This window comes from Sprattus sprattus (assembly GCF_963457725.1).
Source record: "Sprattus sprattus genome assembly, chromosome: 13".
NCBI lineage: Eukaryota > Metazoa > Chordata > Actinopteri > Clupeiformes > Clupeidae > Sprattus > Sprattus sprattus.
Window position 1 is genome coordinate 2,588,315 of NC_137911.1, and position 19,573 is coordinate 2,607,887.

At 38.5% G+C, this 19,573-nt stretch overlaps 1 protein-coding gene across 1 annotated transcript; it reads left to right on the forward strand.

Annotated features, from left to right (window-relative positions):
• Window positions 1-2,053: 2,053 nt before the first annotated feature.
• Window positions 2,054-17,122, forward strand: haus1 (HAUS augmin-like complex, subunit 1; the record flags this gene model as incomplete). The annotated part of the gene is made up of 9 exons (XM_080849753.1): window positions 2,054-2,117; window positions 2,208-2,382; window positions 6,886-7,024; window positions 7,151-7,285; window positions 12,661-12,784; window positions 13,181-13,246; window positions 13,387-13,458; window positions 13,538-13,585; window positions 17,072-17,122. Exons 1-9 carry the CDS (start codon window positions 2,097-2,099, stop codon window positions 17,120-17,122), a joined length of 831 nt encoding a protein of 276 aa, XP_080705879.1. The 5' UTR covers window positions 2,054-2,096.
• Between the last annotated feature and the right edge of the window lie 2,451 nt (window positions 17,123-19,573).

Consider the following 19,573-nt stretch of genomic DNA (forward strand, 5'->3'; position numbering starts at 1 on the left):
CATTGGCGAGCCTCTTGCAAACCTTTGTGTTCGTTTTCCCAAACAGTGACCAGTTGCGCTCAGAGGCGGCTGATGTTGGTGGGATTTGGAGGATGATGGAGGCTACAGATGCGAGGGCCTCAGATCCACAAAGTCCCTTCCACCAGGTGGATGCAGGTATGTGCTGGCACGACTGCCATATCCCATCTGCTTTCCAAAGGCCTTGCTTGTTATGGTACTTTGCCAGACTGCCGAGAACTTTGCCTTCATCAAGACCCAGGTGCTGAGACCTGGTAGTAATAACAGTGTAAGCGCTGTCTCTTCACCAGAAAGTATGCATTTCCCATACTTCTGTATGCTGCTGCGTGTACTGGCTTCATGCATGTCTCTTGGCTCTTTTCCATCGATTCGATAACTGCGGTTTCCTCTGCTTGAAGCAGCAGGGAAGTGGGCAAGGCAGTTTTGATCTCCTCTCTGATCTCAGCAAACAGACATTGGACGTATGACAAGGTGGCATCATCACCTTCTATCTGGACAATAGCAGCTGCTACTGGTTTGAGGATTCTCAGGCTGCTAGTCACTCTTTTCCAAAACACATCATCCATTAGGATTCTCTTGATGGCACTGTCCATGGCTGCAGACTGGCATGTGGCCACCTCTTGCAGAGACTCCTTCCCCTCCAGTAGACTGTTGTACAGGATGACAACCCCACCCCATCGAGTGATGCTGGGGAGCTTCAGTGTGATGCTTCTTGCTTTAAGAAGTAGATTGCTGCAGCTACCTGTTTGCCCCTCACATATTTCACTACTTGTTTCGCCTTGTTGTACAGTGTGTCCATTGTGTTCAGTGCCATGATCTCCTTAAGGAGAAGATTAAGAGCGTGGGCAGCGCAGACAATCAGTGTTATGTGAGGATAGGTCTCCTCCACTTTCGTTGGCCAAGTCTGCCGGACAAGTCTGTCAAATTAAGGTTTCTCTCTCTTTTCTCTCGCTCTTTCTCTTTCTCTCAGTTCAGTTAAGTTCAAATAGACTTGCTTAAGTGATATGACCATAAGAAACATTATTGCCAAAGCAAATTTGAGGAACAAAACACATACCCATAGGCTATATAACAGAATTGTTTTCACACGTATAATCTTGGTGTCTAGGTACACTTCACCAGCCTACCAATCCCAATCTCCCTTAAAGCCTTCAATGGCATATTGGGTGAATGTATGTGGTGTGATGAAATTCACCCTAAGAAACGGGTGTTTGAGGTTTGGAAATAATAAATGAAAAGAGGCTGGATTAGATTACATTGTATTCTGTAACAGAACAAACCATGGTCTGCAGACAGCAATTCCCCCTTGTTTTTTTGTATTGTATGCCAATAGTTAAAATGGAAACAAAGAAAATAGTCTGACACGGAGCAGCAGTTTACATCCTTGAATGTAATGTTTTCAAAAAGAGGACACCCTATGACCTAGCATTGTGTTATGTAGATCAAGTGGGCAGAAGTGGTAAGACCTGACAATATTGAAAAAAATTCAGACTCTTCATCAGCTTTTTGTTGAGTATGAGGTCTATAGGCAACACATTTTAAATTAAACAAATCTCTTGTCAACAGAACATAGAATTTACATGGGTTGTAGAAATGAAACACAAGATGCACTTGCAAAACAAGCTTTCAAATTGGATGAAATAGTTCCCCCTCTGTAGAGCTGGTAAGGAATTAAATACATTATTGAAGTCAACAAGAGAAACCCTTGTTGACACGACTTTGTACCGGGCATAGAAGCCTACATTTGTGGTTTATAGGAAAACATCAGCCTGGGGATATTTATAAATGTTTACCTTTTTTGTTCTTCTTTTTACAGTTATTAGGGTTAACAGTTGTGTCTCAGACCCTTAATTGTAATAATATATATTTTTTTCCAAATCCACTAAAGTGTTCACACCTCAGTCCAGCAGATGGCGGTAATATACTTAGGGTTGTAAATTGTCAATTGTCTGAATTGTCAATAAACTCAACAGAAGAAGAAGTTTTGGTGGCGGGAGTGTCTGGTAGTTTGGATTTTTTTTAAGGACATTTTCTTTTCAAAGTATTCGGTAACTCGTTTCTATCCAAGAAGCACCAGGATGTGCGAAAAAAACAAAGAGGTTTGTGCGTAATGTTGCTTTTATTTTGTCTTCGATAGATGTTAATGTCCGCCATTCGAAGTCATATTTAAAATATTTTTACGTTGACAGGTAAGCGAGTGGCTCAAAGTGGTGCTCGAAGAAACACAAGTGGCATGGTTTGAAGTGAATATGCGCACTGTTGACGTCCTGTACAAGCTATCAAAGGACAGTGAGCAACGAGGCAGAGAGATTGGTCGGTTGGTGGAGGACTTAAAACAGAAAACTGGCGAGTGTAAGGCAGACGGTAAGAGAATTTGAACCTTGCTATAAAAACGTAACACAAATATGTAGGGATATGTCTACGAAGCTTTTGTAAACAGTGACGCTTTCATAACAAAAGTGGTTTGGCGCTTAGAGGCTAACCCAATCATGTTATCAGTGCGCAGTTTGCGCTGTTCTTCAAGTCTCAAATCGTAAAATTGACATCATCCAGAACACAGCACAACACATCATTGAACATTATTCGACTAGTCTTAATCCACAGTATGTACTTTTCAGTGAACACATCCCTACAATAGGAAAGGACAGGGCAAACATGACCGTTTAACAACAACTAAATAGAGAAACGTTTGTATAGAGAGGTACAATTATGAAATCCAATAAGCGAGAGCAAGAGCGATTTAAAGCCTAAATCAAGTTTTGAATTTGCTGCATTAGCATTTCAATTTGCTATTTAACCAAACAAGACACAAATACACCTTCATAAAATGTATTTTTATTTAAAGCAGCAATATGGAGTTCTGTTCCAAGACTAGTAGGCCGACTACCTAAAAGGCATGCAAACACCAACAACTGCCAAGCTGTCACTGATAGAAGTTTGCCATCACACTAACTGGCGACTTTTGGCAGTGTAGCTGGCAATGTCATGCGTGTGAAAGCTTTTTTTCCATTTTTGTAGGGTGTTCCATCCTGGTACACAGAACTTCATAGGGCATATCCTGGATGGCTAGTGTGGAAGACGCAGGCTTTTATCTGTCCTTCTCATGACCTATGCTGTACACATTAATTTGAGGATTGTACCAACCAACCTAGTTACCAATAGAACCATACCTCAGAAATTGTTGCATAGTGTTGTTTCAAGTAATATCAGCTGTGCTGTTGAGCCACAAAGCATGAAAATGATTATGCTATTTAGAGGATGCTTTTGTCCAGTGACCTACAAACGAATTCGAATTTTATACTCTGTATAACAGTATTATTAATAATAATAAATAATAATTCTTTTTTTTTTAACACACTTTTCATTCAGACGAATCTCAGAGTGCCTACATACTAGAAACTAATTATAATAATACAATAAAATAAAAAAATAAAAATTAGTTAACATAAGCATAGTGGAAAACTTAGTGGTGCTAGATTTAACAAAAGGCCAGAAATGACTTCCTGAATAAAAATGTTTTAAGTCCAGCTTTAAAGGAGTCCAGCGTCTGTGTTGCCCTTAGGTGGTCAGGGAGGCTGTTCCATAAGTGTGGCCCATGGTGCCGAGCTTCGTTTTGGGGATGCGGAGGAGCATTGTATATCACATTATTGTGAAATTAACAAAGATAATAACTATTATAAAACAATTGGGTTCTATCACCTTATTTAGCTGTTTCTGATTGGACGAGAGACGTTCCATGCTATACATTATCCGTCAACATACCAACGGGGACTTTTCACAGCTAATAATAAATCACTCTGTTCTATAGCGCGTTGATGATAACCGTTAATTCAAAAAATGTATAATTCCAAACCAAGACGTTGACAATGGAATTTTTTTTTGTTGTGGAGAAAACAAGCCGAAATAAACCATTTATAATCAATACATTTGTGTTGAAATGTTAATTTGTTCACTGTAGAATTGTTTTATAAAAGCAATATAGCACTCGTGGGAGTGGGGTAGGTAAGGGATAATCCCATGAGTGTTGTTGCCTACCCCACTCGGCCTCCGGCCTCGGTTGCTACGGCCGAACACCACCCGTTGGATTAACCCTTACCTAGCCCATTCCCACTCGTGCTATATTGCTTAATTATAATATACCAATTGTATATGGGCCATTCTACCGAATTGGTGCAAAGTCAGGTTGGAAATATTTTTGAAATGTTGTATGTTTTATTGCCCAAACTTTGTGCGTATATATATTGTACCATTGTATCTTAAGTACACATATCTTGTAAATGAACCGTACATTTTTATATTGTATTTTCAGAATGTGTTGGAATGTTTTTCCTCTCCCAAAAATTGTCACTACCGAAACATAGTAATACACTATAACTCTTCTCTGAAGAGCATTTTTAAAATAAAAGCAATAAAAATGAAATTTTTACCAAATTTCAGAGTTCAATTTATACTATTCCTCAAAATCTAAGTGCAATAATTCTTTGTTAAATGCAAAATACTGATGGTATTGATTCCAGAGTTGATTATTGATGAAATTGAACAAACATTAAACAAATCAGTATCATACAATTTCAGTTGATAACTCAATATACTGAATTTTTTACAAAACATCCAGTGTTTCGGTAGTGACTGCACTGTTTTCGGTAGTGAGCACAGTTTTTTGTTTGCAAGGTTGTATCATATTTCCTCAACCTTATTGCTTAATCTTGACTCATAACGTGCCTTAGGTTGGGAATATTACAAACAAATGTTTTGTGGTCAATAGAAGAATTAAATTCTGAAGACATAATCATCCAGAACCATTTAAAGTACAAGCAGTTCTTTCATGGTGGCTCCAACACCATCGGCAGGCCCTTTCCCCGTGACCAGTTTCCAGGAAACTAGTTTACAGTGGTAAATCCCATCTGGAAAGGAATGGTGCTCAAGAGATAGAAGTTCTTCTTTCCTCAATATTGCATGTTCTGCCCATCGCTTATGAAGAAGAGCTTTTGGATCCTAGGATGGTTCTTCAGGAACTTCAAATCCAACAGGAACTGAAGAACTGGTAGAAGCTGAGCCCAAATGGTAGGAGGATCATGCTTCATCGAAGGTGACAAGGCACAGAATGTCAGTGTACAATCTGTAGTGTACACAACAGCATTGTGCAGTGTAGCCTGCCTGTCGGATGCTTCAAAATGGACTTGATGCATCTCCTTTGCATATTTGCACTGCCAGTTTTCTGCACAGTCAATGTGAAGAATAGCTGCTTCTTATTTCAAAGATCTATGCAGGAATTATAGCTGTATGTACTGGTGAAGGATGTTGAAGGGGTGCTTGCACACTCACCTAAAATCTTCCAAAAGGTGCTCTGGGCTGCCCTCACATCTCTGTTTAACCGTGTTTGTCACACTCTCTTTCTCCGTCCTTTACTTTTTCATGAGCCACTGGTACCTTTACGTACTGATGTGGTGGTACTTGTGGTGTGTGCGAGAGACTTGTTGTCACATGAGACACATTCCCTGTACTTGCAAGCTTTAGCCAACAACTCCTCTGCGACTTTGCTCAAGCTCAGTGAGTTAATAATGACAAGGTGCTTGAGCCTGTTCAGCTCTGCTCCACTTTTTCTAATTCCTTTTGGCATTGGTAGCAATGGTATCAAACACATGGTTAGTATTAACGTCTTTGAAGAGGTGAACACACATAAAAACATAATCCTTTGCATAAAACCCCAAAAAGTTCAACCATGAGGGACAGGGGTGCAGTGTCACTGCCTGGTAAAAAATGCAGGGTCGTGGCTAAAAAATTGGCTCAGCCACTGGACTAAAACTCTTGTGTTTCGGTAGTGACATGAAAACTGGGGACATGATTTTTTTTTGTATTAAATCCCCAATAAACCTAAATCTACAGCTTTTGTTTAAACCTAATCAAAAAGATCTTTGAGGTTACACCATTGAAAAAAATCTAAAAATAGAGTTATTTACAGAAATTTTAATTTAGATGTCAGGGTGGGGGACAGCTGCTTCCCAATAGAAAGTACCCTATAAATGATGATTTTGTATATATTTAGCTTATCCCTATCTCATTTAATGCCTTGGGTTTAAATAGACCATAACATATTCTAAGTAAATACCTATGGTTGAATACTTAATTGTTTTGTAAATAGTTTTTCTTGTAAAGGGACCGCACTTTGCACCAATTCGGTAGAATGCCCCATATACATTTGTAATTGTAATACATTAAAATGACTGATCTTAAATGGTGAATGTTTTGAAAGAACCGAATAGCACTAGGTAGGTCATTCCCCTACCGTGGTACCACTAATGAAAATAATCTTAATTGTCATGTCTTGCTGTGGAGAGAAGGCAAAGACAACAGACATTCTTAAGAGCAACAAAGTGATGGAGTTCGTCCTAGATCTCAGTAAGGTGCATTGCACACAATGAAGGGAGACCATCAACTAATTTGCCCTGCCCTGTGCTTTGTTTGATGGTATTTATTGCTCATCCAACAGGGAGAGAGAAAAGAGAGTCAATCCTTTCTTAAATGCATTTTTTAGTGTCAATTTCCTTTCATTGGAGAGTTATTTATAACTGATTAAACAGATCATCTACTGTATATTCTAACAAATTAACAAATCTACTTAATAATGTTTGTGGAAGGCCTCTGTTACTGCGTTTGAGGGAAGATATTACATTTGTGGCTGGAACAAACCTGAGTTACCTTGTGCATTTTAATTTAAAAGGATTGTTAGACATTAACAGTTAGTAATGTGCATGTTATTTAGACCGTTAGAAGCATTTCAAAATCTTTCAGTTTTTGTGATTGATTGTCAACGACAAATGTCAAGCTTTTTTTGAGCTGGCTGATTTTATTTCTTCTTCTTGTCAGGAGCCTACCATCAAAAGGTGCTTCACTCTGCATTGGGTGAAGATGCTTCCTGTGAGATACTGAAACATATGAGCCGCTGTCTGAATTCATTGGAATGTATGGCTATAGGATTTCAAATGAAGGACACAAAACTGGTCAGGTAAAACAAACACCAAGGAAATTAAGCTTTGAGATGGATGTGTTTTATTTAGCTATATTTTATTCTGAAGTTTCTGGGTCAGCCAAAGGAAGTTGGCCAGCACTGTTGTCTTCTGTTTCCGGGCAGGTTTTTGGCTACTACTAATAATGAAACTAAGGTGCTTCTGGAGGAGGAGGAGGCAAATAGAGAGCTACAGAAGAAAATGCGCAACTTGGAAAAGAAGAGGACTGAGGTTCTGAATTCTCAAAAGTGTTTACTTAAGTAAGTATTTCCTTTTAACAAAGACTCATGGTATCACCCTTTCCTTACTGTTAGGTTGTCAGGTTGTTGCATTTTCCACAGATTTGTCCTACTGCTGTAACTTGCGGATCTCCTTTGGGGCACTTTTAGCGCCTACTTCATGGTCCAGGAACTGCCTTGCAATAATTGCAATAATTGATGTTTATTGGTCAAACACAAGCTGAGAGGAAAACCACAAGCACCAGTAGTAGTTTCAAGTCAATCCACATTCATTTATATAGCACATTAAAAAACAACAGGAAGTACTAAAGTGCTTTCTAGGTCAGGTAAATCAATTTACAATAAATATTATATATTAACTAATAATAGGTCAAAATATATAAACCAAAAGCACTTAAAGTGAAATAATAAGAGAAAAGACGGATTAGCAAAAGTGTTTCATCTGCTTATAGTGGGTATAGTCTGTAGCCTTAGTTGCTGATAACTTACACAGAGATGTGGACTCTATTGCTGTTGTTACACATTGTTGTTTTTAAACCATTTGTGTGAGGCCTTGGCTGTATGCTTGGGGTCATGGTCTTGATGGAAGTTAATTCACAGTTTTCTTGCAGACTGCGTCAGGTTTTCCTCCAGGATTTTCCTATATTTTGCTGCATTCATTTTACCATAACAAGCCTTCCATGGCATGCGGCAGAGAAGCATCCATAGAGCATGATACTATCACCACCATGTTTCATGTGTGTTTCTGATAATGTGCAGTGTTTGCTTTACGCCAGGGGTGTCCAAACATTTTCAATGGGGGTCAGATAAAATCTTGTGAAAATACCTGAGGGCTAGCTCATTGTCTTTAATTTACAAATGCATTCTAAAAGCTTTTATTACCTCCGCCAAAGTTATATTTTTCAGTGGGGTTTGTTTGTGGGGATTTTGCAAAAACTACCAGCCTGATTTTCATGAAACTTGATAGAAGGCTGTAGTATGGACCTATGAAGAACCCATTTGGTGATTTGTGTGTCTGCCCGTAAATATGTGTTCCCATGTTCAAGTTCAAGTTCAAGTCATTTTTTTGTCAGATGCACAGAAAAACAGAATCAGACTGGGCACTGAAATTCTTAGGACAAGACACCGCACAACAAACTACCATAGCATAACATAAAATAACATATAAGTACTCTGAACATAAATTACACGTATGATAAAATATTATCTAGCGGAACAGTGTTGAATACAGGCACGTGTCAAATATCGGCCAAATTCGGCGTTGTCATGTTTACATTCACTCCCGTGATCAACTTCAGGCAACTATGGATTGAAACGTAAGCTACCACAAAAATATGGCATTTAAGCTTTACTTGTGAAAAAAATTAACTCTGTAGACCTAATTTAAGCTTGTGGAATAGTGTTGTACTTTTGTGTGTACCTTATAGTGTGGAACACTTAGTGGCATGACAAATATTTAGTTTGGTCTTAAAGTTGTACTGTCAGATTTATTCTCACCAAGATGAAGTTTGACTGTCATTTTAAACTGTAATTTCTGTGCCAACACAGCTAGCATGACGTAATGTAAGTACCGATGCTCACAGAGAACAAATCCGATACTCTGGTCGTTTAGACCTATGTTAATATGAAAGGCACTAGTTGAGAAATTGGACGGAAGAATACTACGCGACTTGGTGAGGAAGTTCGCCTTCCATAGTTGCGTTTACAGTTTAACTAAAACAAAGTTGAATTAAATAAAAAAAATATATATTTCCTCTAACAATAGTAGCGTAACACTTTGTTAAGAAATCGCTATACTATGTCTATTTATAGATTAACGTTGGGTATAAACTTACCCAAAACCAACGGTTTTCGAGAGATATTTTTGTCCTTTTCAACGTGTACGACTCGTTTAACACCGCAAGAAACCGTATTTATAAATATCTCTGTTAATGTTTACGGTGACACGTTTTCGAGTACGTTTTTTAAATGGGTGAAATATCAGGCACGCCCACTTTGTTCCACCTCGTTGAATTTGTGATAATAATATGCTTTTCTTCTTGCTTTGACATACAGTATACCTGTATTGGGGCTTATTGCTTAATTAGAACTGGGTGGAGTAACCCTTGTTGGCAAGCACAGACGTCAGACATTTCTTGTAGTTGGTCACCAGGTTTACACACATCTCAGGAGGGATTTTGGTCCACTCCTCTTTGCAGATCCTCTCCAAATCCTTAAGGTTGCGTTTCAATGGGAGGGAATGAGGTTCAAGCCCAATATTCCACGTTACATGGCCCCATCCATAGTCCCCTCAATGCGGTGGAGTCGTCCTGTACCCTTGGCAGAGAAACAGCCCAAAGCATAATGTTTCCACCACCATGCTTGACAGTGGGGATGGTGTCATATTCAGCATTCTTTCCCCTCCAAATGCGGCTAGTCTAGTTGATGCCAAAGAGCTCGATTTTGGTCTCATCTGAACACATCCTGTCTCCCAATCCTCCTTAGAATCATTCAAGTGTCCATTGGCAAACTTCAGATGGCCCTGTACATGTGCTTCCTTGCGAATGCCGCAGTACTTCAAAGAATTACGGCATAGTGTGTTGCCAATGGTTTTCTTGGTGACTGTGGTCCCATTTGCCTTGAGATCATTCACAAGCTCCCCCTGTGTCGTTCTGGGGTTATTCTGCACCTTTCGGATGATCACCGATACCGCATGAGGGGATATCTTGCATGGAGCCCCAGACCTAGAGCGATTGACAGTTGTTTGGTGTTGCTTCAATTTATGATTATCTCCCTCTGGAACGAAAAACTGTTTTCTGATTGGCTAATGGGGTGTACATTAAGTTCATATAACCGGACACCTTGGACGTAGTCCCAGTAGAAAAGTTAAATCGCCGTTCCATATCAATGCTCTTGAACGGTTACCATTGAAAACCAACGTAAGGTTTTTTTTTTTTTTTACAGCTAGCGGATAAGCAGAGAAATAGTTTGCCAAAGACGTTTAACTTCAAAGATATTGAAAATTCTTTAGAACACAGCTGCTCAACTGTCAGCTGAAACTCCACTGAGCTGGTTTGATAAGTTACCAGACTACTTGTGGAGTGCTACAAAAGACGTGAATCCGAGGCAGAAAGGCCACTTTCCTTGACAGCGGTCAATTATGCATAGTCAAATATGGAAAAATAGTTCACCATAGAACGTCGGGAATAATAATAATAAAAACATTTTTGGATGGTGTAAACGGGAGATAAGCGGGATAACGGCCTCCGAGATGTACAGTTCTACAAAGATAATGGACTTCACTGAGCGTCGTGGAGTTCTTTGCCCTGTATCGTCCATTATCTTTGTAGAACTGTACAGCTCGTCGGCCGTTATCCCTTACATAATCGCACCAATAGTTGTCTGCTTCTCACCAAGCTGCTTGCCAATGGTTTTGTAGCCCATTCCAGCCTTGTGCAGGTCTACAATCTTATCTTTGATGTCCTTGGACAACTCTTTGGTCTTGCCCATGGTGGTGAGGTTGAAGGTGTGAAGTATGATTCTTTGGACAGGTTTCTTTTATACAGGTCACCAGGTGAGATCAGGTATACCTTGTTAGACCTAATGAGGACTAATCTGTATGCTTCTTGGGCACATAACTGGCCATTGGGAGCCGGATTCTTGCTGTTTGCTTGGGGGTTCAAATACTTATTTTTTGCATCAAATGCAAATAAAGGCATAAATCTTATAAAATGCAGTTTTCTGGATTTTTTTTGTTGATATTCTGTTTCTCACTGTTAAAATACACCTACCATTACAGTTCTAGATCACACTTTTCTTTGCAAGTGGCCAAACTTGCTAAATCGTTAGTGGTTCAAATACTTATTTTCCCCACTGTATACCAAATGTTAATCTATAAATAGTAGGGCTGTAACGATACACCTACCTCACGATTCGATTCGTATCACGATTCTTGACCCACGGTTCGATACACCCCACGATATTATTATTATTATTATTATTATTTTATTTTTTATTTCACATTAGAATAAGTATGAGCTATAAAAAAAAAATGAAGAAACAATTTATAACCAAATATTGAGGTTTTTATTACTCAAAGCAATGCTGTTGAAAAACATTCAACAAACTTGAATGTAAGTAATAAAAAATGAAAAAGTAATAAATACTTCTGAAAAAAAAAAAAATAACGTAAACTATGATGGCAGTGTATGGCAAAATGTGACAGACCCTAACTGCCACGTATTTTATGAACAGGGCCCAGGCTAATCAAATGAATGAATATCGAGGAGGCAAGAGTTTAGAAAAATAAAACGTTTTATTTCTGTAGTTTAATAAATATCTGGTCACTGGTATTTAATGACATGACAAAAACAGTTCTCACACACGCACACCCTCATACACTGCCATCATAGTTACCCACGATTACCCGCGATATACAGTCTACTGGCAACAGTAACACGCCCACCAAAAAGAGCTATAAGATCTGGAATAACCCAACTCACGCACACGAACCAGAGCAATCAAACGTGTTACAATGTTTCAGAACACTACACACATTAGTGAATAGCCGCCACACTACTACACCACGTATTATGGTATGCACTTCCACACAATGTGCACACTTGGGAACCACTACAAACTGAACGTTAGGGTTACACAGTAACCCCGTACATCACAAGATGGCCGTTAAGTAACGAAAGCACACACACGCATTCATACAAACAAAATACAGAAAGATCCAAAGAAAGTAACATAAAGTACTGGTGGCTCTCTCACAGCCTATTAACTCAAAACAATTTAAGTACGGGAAAACAGTGGTCAAAACACGACGCCGTGTACGTCTTTCTTCTGAGGGAGCGTTAGACCACCCGCAACCAAAACTCCGTAGAGGGAGAGGGAGAGACAGCTACGGAGCAATTAACGCACACACTTCTATTCTCCGTGCAGAGCAGTCCTCCAGCGACAAACAATCCGGCAACCACGCGCCAACAATTCAAATGGCCGATTCAAATGTCATCTGAGGTAGCCATTGCGCACAGCACACGTGTAGGCTTACTAGCGAACTTTTTGTATCACGTGACCGCTGAGGGTATGTCGCGGTTCTGCCTCCTTGCATCGCGATGCAGGTTCGTGGCCCAGAGTGTCGCAATTTCTCGGTTCGATCCAATATCGTTACAGCCCTAATAAATAGACTTATTATAGCGATTTCTTAACAAAAGTGCCGATATTTAACACAGCTACGCTACTAAATATACAAAATAAATATACAATCTGCTAAACATATAATACACATAGTAACCTATACTAACCTAATATACCTATACTTACTTAAAGACAAATCAAATGTGCCTGGTATCAGGAAGTGCAATATTACTTATAGTGCAAACAGTAGAAAACTGTAACATGTTTGTGTGCAGAAATATATCAAAATTGCAGAAGGCTCAGGAGGTGGAGTTTATGGAGACAGAAGAGAGGCTGCTGAATAAGAACTTCATGGAGAATAAATACCAAGAAATGTCTTCAAGAGTTCGGAGTGCTGAGGTATTTATTGTGTGTTGATTGTTTTGTTAATGTGTATAACTTGAATCAGAAATTTGACAATAAGTATCTAAAATTAACATTGAGCTAGGAAATGCATATGCATCAATGGAACATGATCTCTACTTTGAAAAACCTTAGCTAGTAGCAACCAGCAAACCTCATAGGACTACAACAACACTGCAAAATTTGCCATATACGCTTGGCTTAATCTTCTGCAAACATTTCAAGGCTTTGGATTTACCCCCAATTAACCTGTGTTTACACACTTGAATAGGAAGGTTGTAACAGGTGATGTCTGTGATCATGCAGTGCATGTAGATTTGTGCTTCAGCTTTGATGTGAGGATACATTTGATCATTATTGTGTTACTAATGAAAGAGTCTTTTTTGCTTTTAGGAGAAGTTAGCCTGCAGGGACGTTGCTTGGTCTCTTACCCATCATAGTATCCAAGAGATTTCAGAGGTACATACACACAAACCAAAATATGATTCACATCAAAACCTTAAATATGCTCATTGTCTGCATATACACATTACATGGTTACAGACAGCAGTTGTATGCTGGTTCATATTCCGATCTGTTCTGTTCTGGTCTTTTTTCAGCAACTGTCTGTGCTCAAGCAGGAGATGGATCCTCTGAAAAGAAAGTTGCAAGCCTATTATGGTCTCCCTCCTGTGAGTACCTCTGACCTCTAATTCTGAAGGCTCATGTTCTATTGGTTACTTAATAATTCTCATTTGATCATTTCTACAGAGCCTCCCTCTTGCTCGTCTGGCAGTTGCAGAATCCAAGATGGAACTGGTCAGTGTTTGCGTGCGTGTGTGTGTGTGTTAATTTTTCTTGGTGCACGTTTTCATTTCCCTGAAAATTATGGGGTCTGATAAAAGGGCAAAAGGCATTATCTAATTTATTTAAGATGTCTTGCAAAATGTACCTATATAATGACAGCTTGAAAGTGAATGTTTGTGCAAATAACAGACGCTCGATTTGCCTGATTTTTGGGGTGTTTCTGGTCACACACTACCTTTCAAAAGAAAATGACAGATTTTCTAGGATTGCTCATATTTTTATCTGTCCAACAAGGTGCAACATTGATAGAAAATATAGTTGAGGTATTAGAATTTTAGAAATAATGATTTATATTTAAAGTAACAATTTCAAATAGTGCGCCATAACAACTTGATAGCTCCTTCCCTCAAGCAATCTTGCCTTATCTTGCCTAGCAACCAGCATAGCGACCACTTCATTTACCAGAGCAACCACCATGACCACCCTAGCAACAACGTCAGATACCCTAGCAACCACTACCATAATGACAACCTAGCAAACATCATAGCCACCACCATGACTACCCCACCAACCACATTGTTCACTTATTAGTTACTTTAGTTACTCATTAGTTACTTGTTAGTTACACATTAGTTAGTTACTTACTTATGTACACCCCCTGGTTCTATACCTAAGTGACAACACAAAGTAAACGATATTGAAACTAGTGTGTGTGTGTCCCTCAGCATAAGAAGGAAAAGACATGGGGTCAGAGAAGAGTAGACACTTCCTCCCTGACGCACACACGCACAGTCTGATTGCCTGACTGGCATCATTTTTTCAGGTTTCACTGATACAATAACAGATGAATAAATACAACATACCACCGTAAAATGTTACAATAAGAGCATCTAAGATTCATGTCCTGGTTGCTGTTTACGTAGTGTGGATAGCAAACAAGTCAGTTCACTAAATATATCCCTTGTAGATCTACTTAGCGAGATAACTACCTGACGAAAAGCTCAAGGACATTTCTGACATAATCAGTGATTTCACATAATGTTTTCCATAGCTTTTTTTTACTCATTTAAAGGCACCCAGTGCAACATTAGAGGCCTGAGACTCGAAAAATAAACATTCAATTTCTAGTCTTTTTTACACGTAGTAAGTTTCAATAACTCCATACCATTACATATCGACATTCAAGGAGCAAAGATGAGACGTTGTTGTGTGGTGAGAACTGATAGAAAATCGCGCTGCCAGCGCAAATCTTTATTTATTGGTGGCACCAATAAATAAAGAGCTACGCTCTTGCGGCTAGTTTTAGCGCTCTTTTTAACGCCCAAAGTATCAAATAAGAATGCCTTTAAATGTGTAGTTATCAACTATATCAAGTCAGAGATGGTAGAAATGTGCCACGCTTATGAGAAAGCATATTACATTTAAATAAGCAGATTTCACGCTTATGAGAAAGCATATTACTGTAAAATAACCAGATTTCTTGACTTAACAACCAAGTTCAGATTGCTCCCGGCTGTCCACGTCAAATGCAAGCACTCGAATGACATCATTTCATCACGACTCTTATGATTGGTTAAGAGGTTTATGGCACAATTTGTATTGGGATATATCAGATTATAGCTTATGTTGTCAGAACTACAAGGCCGTTTTCTGAAGTAAAATACATCATTGGACAGCTGAGGTATGAGGGCGTTTGGTCATCCTTAAAAGGAATGCACAGACACATAAGGGTTAATATATTTAAGATAAACGTCTCTATATTTAAGCTAACTTCTCTCAAATGTATTTCCCTCTCTCTATCTCTCTTACACTCACTCACTTTCTTTATTTATGTATCTCTTTTTTTATTTATTCATGTATTTTTCTCTCTATTTCTCTGTTTGTCTTTTTCAAATATATATACATGTAAAGTGTTGTGTTCAGTATACTAATGCATAGTCCAATCAATCAGTCAGTCAATTTGCAATATATATCTATTATATTTTCTCATTAATCCCATTATAGTCAAGTAAACTGCTTTCAGTATGGGCTAAGTAGCATCCCTTTCTCTTTCACTTATTCTCAAACTATCTGTTTGTCTTTCTACATTTCTTCATCTCTCTCTCTGTTTGTATTTATCACCTTCCCCATCTTCACTGCATTTATCTCGCTCCCCCTTTCTCTGCACAGGCATTCAATATTTTTTTAGTTAGCAATCTTTTACTTTATAAATATATTTTTAATAAGTGTATTTATGTTTTAATTAGCTATCACATGTTTGTCTTTCAGAAAAATGCAAATATAGTTTTTATTATAGTGGAAAGGGAAGCTCTGTATTGATATTCCTAGGCTTGTAAAGACAATGCACTATATTGTTCTCCCTTGCCATTTTCTTCTTATTCTTCTAAATGATTGTCTGGTATTTTCTGGTATGGTGTGTAAAGACTGATAGATTGAAATATGGGGAGAGAGAGAGAACCGCACAGTGGTAAAGAGGGAGAAAGACAGAGACAGTATGGCGAGACTCGGAAGGTTTTACAATTAGTGATTTGTCTGGCAAAGGTTGAAGGTCTTAATCCAAGATTTTTTAAAGTCATAGATACCTCAATTCATAAATGTTTTATGCTCTATTTTCATAATATCCTAACCCTAGAGTCACAAACACCACAATTCAGGATTTCCACTTATGTTCATACACTGCTTGCCTGTTACTGCTGCTTGCAGCTATATTTACCTTCATCTTGCCACCTATATGCTATGTTTCCCATGCAAGGTTTTGTGAATAAGGATGTGGTGTTATCCGCAGAACACGTGTGGCATCTTTCCACTTACCAGGGGTTGCCAACAGGTTGATTTTGGACAACCTATGACGCTTGAGAGGCCACGAGACAGTAGACAGCCTCAAACTTTTACTGGGGACTGAGATAGACCTGTGTCTGTTTACCTCAATAAGTAATGAAACTGTAGAAAAACTGTAGTAAGTTTCTGTTTCTGTTATGTTTCTTTACAGTTATTGAGGTAAACAGACACAGGTCTATCTCTCAATTGATCCTTTCCACGTAGTCAGACACCCATAATTACATTATGAGCCTGTGAGTGGTGGAAAAAAGCGGTTTACTTTGTACAGCCGCTTTTAAGTTGCTGGCTAAATTGCCCTCAATAAAAGTTTTGACCCAAAAAGATCTAGAAAAGATCCTAAAATGTCCCATTGAGGGCGGTATTTATTTAACAACAATGATTTGTGCTGATGAAGACTGGTCTTAATTGGTACTGGTCATAATTTGCAATTTTAATAACTTGGATGCATTTGGCCTCAACATCATTGATCATCTGTAACAGCAACAGTCTTCCTCTTTTGTGTACAAGTGACATCTACATAATCTGTTTGGCCATTGGGTAACTGTGAGGCCATTGTGTTTACATTGTGTGGCTTGTTTTTCCAAAAATGCTGATTTCAGCAAGTCATGTGTATGCCTATGTGGTGTGTTGTATATAATATGTTTCTCTGTTTTCCATCAGGGAGCGCTTGATGGCATTTTGGATGAGAAGATTGACTGGAGGCACACATGAAATTTCACTGCCTAAATTCCCTTTACAATGATCATTTCTTTTCATTTGTTTTATGACATTCTTTATTTGTTCTCAAATTAATTAATAAAGTATTTTCATTTCAGAGAATTTCTGTATGACCATGTTGACAATCTACTTAAGTTTAGCTGCTGATTAACCTCCTGTTACCTCCTTTTCCTTCATTTTGTAAATACTTCACCAGATGACTGAGATGGAGCATCTTCACAGTGGCAAGTCTATGGGGTGCTCTTGATGGGGCTTTTTTCTCTATTTAGAAAATATTTTTCTTTCAAAGTGTGGAATTCACACAAGAGGAGCAGCAAATGAACAAAAATATATCAAATGTAGTATTTAAAAAAAAAAATTGTTACAAAGGATGTATAAAAATATATGTACATAAATGTCTCATCCAAGTGGACCAAAATCAGCGGTAGAAATAACTGCTCTGACCAAAATCAATTGTGGTAGCATCACGACAAACCACTTAAGAATGTTCACTCCAGTCATTAAACAAATGTGTCTGGGGGAGCAAGAAAGTAAATACAGGAAGAATTTGAAGTCTTTGTAGACAGACTGTCCACGTCGTTATTACTACATAAGCTGTTAGAGTTTGCTAGAGTGCCGCATTCCAGAATGCAAAGCACACCTGGCTACAAGAGCCATTTCATTCAGACCTGCGGAGTACACTTTGCAGTTGGGTCGGATCACGTTCCTACCACAAACAAACCGCTCAGCACAGGGACACTATGAGCCGGCCTAGCTCAGTTGGAAGGGTGTCAGACTTGAGGTCTGGAAGTCGCTGGTTCACTTGTAAAGTGGGACAACTTCAAGCTTTCTCACACGTGCATGCATACCAGAGCCACGGCCATCCATCTCACACGTCACACATTTGCCACATAACTGGAATGACAGTATGTTCGTCACAGCAAGATTTTAATCAATAACTCATGGCTAGGTCGTAAATTATCAAAGGCCATCAATCATTTTTGACCGAGTGTGTCCTCTATTTACTACTCCCAAGTTGTCTCCGGCAGTGGTAGATCATAAAACAATTTCATATTTTTATAATCATTTATCCTTTGTTGAATTGAATTAGTTTATTTGGGCATAATGTCATTACATTCTCTTGAACAGTTCTTTGTAGTAATGGAAATCCAGGTTTACTAGTTTGACTAATTTATCTCATGGATAGTGTATCGTATGGAATACATTCATTTTAGGTATCTTTGACATAACATGTCATGAGAGTCATAAAGTCATAGAAACATTATGAGAAGAGCACCTACTACACACACACTGGCATGCACCTTGGATAAGGACTTTATTGATCTTCTCTAAAATAAAACCATCTCAAGTGGCAAAGAGCATCAACAGTGCTTGTCATATTGAACTATGAAAGTTTTAATCTAAATAAACTGAAGAGGCATCTGGTGGATTCAGATTAAATATATGTAGGCCTTCAATTCAACTGTAACAGGAAGAAGACTACATATCCATAATTGATTTCGACAGTCATAGCCTACTTTATGTTTTTAATATTAACAACTTTTTTTTTATTGAAGACAAACTAGACACCCTTGATATGTATTACTAGTAAAAATCGAATTAAGATGATCTGGAATTCCATTTTAACAATTTAATTTGTATATAAGGGAAGTCAAAGGTACGTTAAAATTATGGCAAGTCAACATTTAATTAAATAGTCTACCTGTACATGATGCAACTGTGACTAGTTCCGATGGAATGACACTGAATTACAAATATCTTTAATGTTTCTTCTTACAAGTAAAAAAAAGGTTATTAGGCTACTGGTAGGCCTGCAACTGAGATATTTAAGATAACACCACTTGCATTCAAACAGAAGCGGGGTTACTGGCGTTTTCCCAAATAGAAATTAGGCTACATTTTGCCAAAAAAAAACACTAGGGGGATTGGTGTTGTTTCTGCAGAAGTTCTTCTCTGAAACAGATGTGTTTTACGTGGAAAATGATTTTCAAGAGGCCAATATTATTTAAAGGTGTATGCGAAACTTATGACAGCTGAGATTCAAAATAGCCTATTGATGTTGACTAACTGATATTTGTAATTAAATCAACTACACTACTGCTAAAACCTAATGTTTGATAAAGTTTGCACTTAGCCTGCTGTATGTGAGCCTCCAGAAAACTCCACACACACAGCCGCTAACCTGCGGTACCTCCTCGACCCCCGTCCCCACGTCAGACTGATCGGTCTTTATTAAAAGCACAAAGGAATCTGTTGAATCAATGACCGAAACGTAGATGGGAACTGAGACTGCAATGGAAAAATAAAGGAAAGCAGACTTTACTGAAATGCAGACCTGGCAGTGAGACTATCAAACGTGAAAACCTTTCGGATGGTTAAGAAATGAAAAAGGGACAGGGCGTGAAATACCAGAGGGAGGAGCGAGATATCTGTTGAATAGTTTCC